Source organism: Gigantopelta aegis, chromosome 1 (genome assembly GCF_016097555.1).
Source record: "Gigantopelta aegis isolate Gae_Host chromosome 1, Gae_host_genome, whole genome shotgun sequence".
In the NCBI taxonomy this organism is placed as follows: domain Eukaryota; kingdom Metazoa; phylum Mollusca; class Gastropoda; order Neomphalida; family Peltospiridae; genus Gigantopelta; species Gigantopelta aegis.
The window spans coordinates 24,984,156-24,990,167 of record NC_054699.1 but is presented as its reverse complement, the minus strand read 5'-3'; the positions used below and the strand labels follow the sequence as shown (position 1 = coordinate 24,990,167).

Genomic DNA, 6,012 nt, shown 5'->3' with positions numbered 1-6,012 from the left:
CGTTATCCTTCCATCGATATCCAGCCAATGGATATCGGAAACGATTGTGGGTAATCGTTTCACGTAGAAAACGATTTTAATGTTACTCTAAGTACGAGGGTTTGTTCGGCACATTTTGTAGGAGGGAAGCCAGTGAACGCATAAGGGACCAAAACCTTACCGGTTCTGTACAGGACGTTCCTACACAGGGCGGTCTAGTATACTTAGATATGGTGGAAAACACATTAACAGTAAAGAAAATAAATATATATTTTGTATATAAAGAAAATATATGTATATTTCGGATTATACTCAATAAAATATATAACGTGTGCGTGTGTAAATATATAAAAAATATATGTAGTCAGAACAGCTCTGTACAGAACGTTCCTATACAGGGCGATTTAGTATTCTCTACTTAGATATGGTAGTAAACAGTAAATAAAATAAAATAAATATCTATTTTGTATATACAGAAAATATATGTATATTTCGGACAATACTCAACAGAATATATATATATATATATATATATATATATATATATATATATATATATATATATATATATATATATGAACTTTTAATGTTATTATTACTCAGTATGTTTCAAATTTAATTATAAGTATTGTCTGTTATTACTTTACGTTCATCTAGGTATGAACAAAAAAATCATCCGCAAACTTATGTGAGAACGGCTTCGCCGATTCACAAAATTTACGGATGATTTATTTTGTTCATACCCCGATGAACGTAAAAGAAATAACAGACACTCCTTAAATAATAATAATAATAATGATATATAAATATATATAGAGTGATGACGGCTCTGTACAGGACGTTCCTACACAGGTCCGTCTAGTATTTTATATACTTAGATATGGTGGAAAACACATTAACAGTAAAGAAAATAAATATATTTTGTATAATACTCAATGCGTTCATGTTGACACTGTATAAAAACGTGTGTATGGGTAAACAGAACGGCACCTACCTTCAACCCCCCCCCCCCCAAATCCCCCTTTTTTAAATTCCCACTTTATGGATATACATGTAACAGCATAAAAATCTCTTCTGTTTTTTTAACTTTTCCCAATTAGATAGACACTAAGAAAAATGCAACAAAACACCTTCTGATATATATATATATATATATATATATATATATATATATATATATATATATATATATATAGTCAAACCTGTCCTAGCGGCCACCTGTATTCAGCGGTCACTTGCCTTAAGCGGCCACTTTTTTCCTCCCAAACGATTTATAATGTAAATGCACCTGTAATAAGCGGTCACCTGTCTAACGCGGCCAGCGGCCACCTAAATCTGATCCCAAATCGCTAAAATACCTGCATTAAGCGGCCACAGTAAAGTTTTACTCTTATATAAAAGGGATATTTTAACAACAGCGATAGGTGCAGCAAATAACCGATCTTCACACCTTCAGGAATAATAGTACCCATTCAGTCCCGACATCTCCACTGTGTATCAATTAAGGAAGTATGAATCTGACATGCATCTAATTGCCTCTGGGCAGGCTACGCTTGACATTTGTAGATTCATTTACTATAACAATACATCGCATGAAGTCGGAATTAAATAATTAAATGGAAAAAAAGAAAAACAACTTGTGGAAAACGGTTAATTTAATATATTCTATTTGCATTATTTTTGAAGGAGACAACATGTCAAAAGTTGATTTATAGTCAACTATGAAGCACACATCCGTTAATTAGCAGTACAGACGGTAAAACAAGAAACAACAACAAATGTTTTAAAGACTATATATGTGGCAACCTGTACTCAGCGGCAACCTGTCTTAAGCGGCCACGTTTATCTACTCCCTTGTGTGGCCGCTTAAGACAGGTTTGACTGTATATATATATATATATATATATATATATATATATATATATGTGTGTGTGTGTGTGTGTGTGTGTGTGTATGTTTATATATATACTCTCTCTCTCTCTCTCTCTCTCTCTCTCTCTCTCTCTCTCTCTCTCTCTCTCTCTCTCTCTCTCTCTCTCTCTCTCTCTCTCTCTCTCTCTCTCTCTCTCTCTCTCAAATATATATATCGATCGATGCCATAACCTGTCGATGCCATAACCTATGGAATCTGTCAAATGTTTTGTTTATACTTTTTACGAGATAGTCTTTTAATCTGGCGTTATCAAAACCCTCGGATACAAGTCGCAGACACTTTGTCCAAGTTGTTGCACTGCTTTTTAATTTGAACCATTCCGCTGTAAATTTCAGCAGACCGTTTTCTACGGCCATTATACCATCTAATTCGAAATATGTACATGTTAGTTGCCAAAGTTTAAAAGTCTCCTACGAAGCTACTCAAGTCGCCCATAACAACCTGTCTGTCACGCCCCCCAATTTGTAAATAGACTAGTTTTCAGTCTATTTTGTCAAGGGACGTTACTCTTCGCGCGCATGCGCAATAGGAATGTGAAATACCTCTATTAAGCATTTTTATCTAATCATTTATATAAACGTTGTTGACCTTTTTAAAACCTGTTTTAAAACACATCCCCACCCCTCTCGTTCTGAGGGTGGGGAGGGGTTAACACAGATATATAAGCTATGATATATACATCATCATGTTATTTGTGACACAGCCATTGTGATAGGGACGGAAGGCCAAAACTATTTTCATCAAACGATCGACTGGATGACTCTACCATTGACTTGTTTCAGATTTCGCCTGATGTGCGGTCGGTATAGGATCGAACCACCCCGGTGGGCCCATTGGACTATTTCTCGTTCCAGCCAGTGCACCACGACTGGTATATCAAAGGCCGTGGTATGTGCTATCCTGTCTGTGGGATGGTGCATATAAATGATCCCTTGCTATTAATGAAAAAAATGTAGCGGGTTTCCTCTCTATGACTGTTAAAAATTACCATATATTTGACATCCAATAGCCGATGATTAATAAATCAGTATGCTCTAGTGGTGTAGTTAAACAAAACAATTTTTTGTTTCAGATTTCAGATACCCTTCCAGGTTTTCCTCCATAATGATTGTTGGGATATTCCTCTTATATGTGGTGAGTACGTGTACAGATTTACACGTTGTGATACTATGAATTTTATTTACACACTACGGTGGTATAACTTAACATATGTTATAGAGTGCCGACTTTTAATTTATGTTTAGTCAGCGACCAGTAGGTGTAGATCGAAAGTTATTGGTTTGTTTTGGTGATGGTGATTTGTTTTTCTTTTTGGTTTTTTGTTTGTTTATTTTTGAAAATGTTTTTTGTTTGTTTGTTTGTTTTTGTTGTTTAGCGTTAAGAGTATTGGTGATGGGTTTTTTGGGTTTTTTTTGTTTGTTTGTTGTTTTTTGTCTTTCTGCGCCTGTACTGTCGCGCGCTAAAAAAGTGGCAGTCTTCTTACATTACGAAGTTGGAACCATATATCGTGGTCAAAACTTTATAGTAAGTCATAGCATTAACGATTCTATCATAACTTCTTTTGGAATCAGTTTTGTGCAAAGATACGTTATTGAATACGTTAATGTCACATTCGTAATCGACATGGATGTTAATATTATTTAGGTGTATTAGTGCAGAGTGGATTAACGCAGAGTATACTTTAAAAACAATAATTATTATTTTAAACTCTGTATTTCCTTTTGATGGCAAAGTAATCTGAACGACAAAACCGTAATACATGATCAGACCTTATCTCAGCACAATGCAATGGATATTTGGCAAAATACTGGTTGATTCCATTCTTTCTTTCGTGCCTCGTCTAGGATGGATCCCGTCGGTGGGATTATTGGGCTGTTTCTCGTCTCAGCCAGTGCACCATGATCAATATATCAAAAGCCGTGATATGTGTATCTTGTCTGTGGGATGGTGCATATAAAATATCCCTTGCTACTAATGAAAAAAAATGTAGTGGGCTTCCTCTCTAAGACTATATGTCAAAACGATCAAATGTGTGGGGACGACTATCACTTAAGGAATATGAAATGCTAGAAGTAATCCAGCGCTACTTCTGTAGAAAGGTGCAGGGTTTCCCTAAACAAACTCCTAACGTAATTACCACAGACTCGATTGCACTAATTTCTTTACAAGGGCATATAGATCACCAAGCACTGATATTCCTGGGTAAACGTTGTAATGCAAAGTCATGGTTTATTTTTTTTTAAATATGTTTTTAGCCAGACTTGGGCAGTACAAGTGTAAGTCAGTGTTAATTCATAAAGAGAACTGGGATACTAAGTCTCCTATCTTTAATATGTTGCAACTAGTTTATAAATATGATTTGTGTGGTGTGATAGATGACTGTGTGTGTAATTCTATGTTTACGACTTTAATGCAAATATACGTTCTCATGAAACTACGTTAGTAGAAAGACAACTCAAATCTAGACTGTCTCTCTCACGCTATTGTTCAATTAGATCTGGTTCTGAACATAGACTATGGAAATTTGCTTTAGAAAAACCACACAACTTTCGTGATATCGCTAGACTCATTCATGTTGGTTCAACTCCATTGCAATCAAAAGAATGTTTATGTGGCATAGTGGCTCATGATATAGTTAAATACGTGTTTATGTCTTGTCAAATTAAACTTAAAGAAAGAGATTGTTTTGTTTAACAAGGTATGTGACTTGCTTAATGTTGAATTATTTGTGAAGTTATGGGAAGATGAAGATTTGTTTTTGTCATTTTTACTTGGCGGTTTGCCTGTAGATTGCCAATTGTCTCTAGATTACGAGATATGGGAAAGTGTAATGCTACGGATTAGCTATACACTACATTCTTCTTCAACACTAATAGTAAAGTTATACGAAGTTATTTGGTATTGATTAGTAAATGTTTTTGTATTTTTATATTTATTTATTTTGATACTGCATTATGTACTGCCTATTTGTTATTGTATTTAATAATCTTCATTTTATGGAGGAAATAAAGAATCTCTCGCTCTCTCTCTCTCTCTCTCTCTCTCTCTCTCTCTCTCTCTCTCTCTCTCTCTCTCTCTCTCTCTCTCTCTCTCTCTCTCTCTCTCTCTCTCTCTCTCTCTATATATATATATATATATATATATATAATTTATTTATTTATTTATTTTACAGTTAAGTTTTGAATTTATGACGTACGTCTTCAGAATATTTGTGCTACTGGATACTTTATATGAAACTGAGATAGAGAAACTTGGGCTAGACTTAGGCGCAGGGGGAAGTATTTATGCTGATAGCATGCATGCAATCAAAAGTAAGTATTTTTATCCTTTAACTTACCCATGATATCCATGTCATAAACCCATGTGGTCATTTAGTGCATTAACCCGGTTTAATAATGGTATGCAAATTTAAAGATATATGCAAATTTGCAATGTCTCAGGGTAATAACATGTTACTGCCAATGGGTCTCAACAAATACCGATTAACATAGACTCGGTTGATATTTTCCATAGTAAAAACACTCGTGACGAATCCTCTATAGGTAGTACTAAACCAAATAACTTCCGGCTGGGTCAAAGTTCGAGGTGCACCCAACTTTTGATAGAGAAGTGAACACCTGTGAAGTCCTGTGACTGGTTATAAATGTGAGTATGTTGGTTGTAAAAAAATAATAGTTTCATCTGGGTAAAAAAAAAAAGAGGCAATTTTATTTCATCTAGTACCAATGTGTCAAGTAGCCTTGTGCTTGAAACATGTATGGGGTACCTGTAAAAAAAAAAAGTACTCGAATTTTGTGCGGAACTAGGGTAGTCATAGACGCTACCCGTTATCTCAGAATCAAGCAGCTTGACCCCCAATTTTTTCTGATTCACTTTAAGTGTGAGGGGTGGTAGTATTTATATCCGTGGAGTTTATGTTGATTGATACGCTGCAGGTAGGAGTTTTAGCCACATATGTTACTATTGTCGTCTATGGGATTTGATTTGGTAGTATACACCCTATATATCACACATTACACGCATATACATTATTATACACACACATAGGATACTCGGACTTCTGTATTTGAAAAACCTTGGAGAGTGAAATGTTGCACTTC

At 35.0% G+C, this 6,012-nt stretch overlaps 1 protein-coding gene across 1 annotated transcript in view; it reads left to right on the top strand.

The window, feature by feature from the left end:
* LOC121372712 (receptor for retinol uptake stra6-like) overlaps positions 1–6,012 on the top strand; it is a 32,093-nt gene that overhangs the window by 11,853 nt on the left and 14,228 nt on the right. The window contains exons 7-8 of the mRNA XM_041499190.1: positions 2,985–3,046; positions 5,085–5,223. Of these exons, the coding sequence (XP_041355124.1) occupies positions 2,985–3,046; positions 5,085–5,223 (201 nt within the window). The remainder of the gene's footprint in view (positions 1–2,984; positions 3,047–5,084; positions 5,224–6,012) is intronic.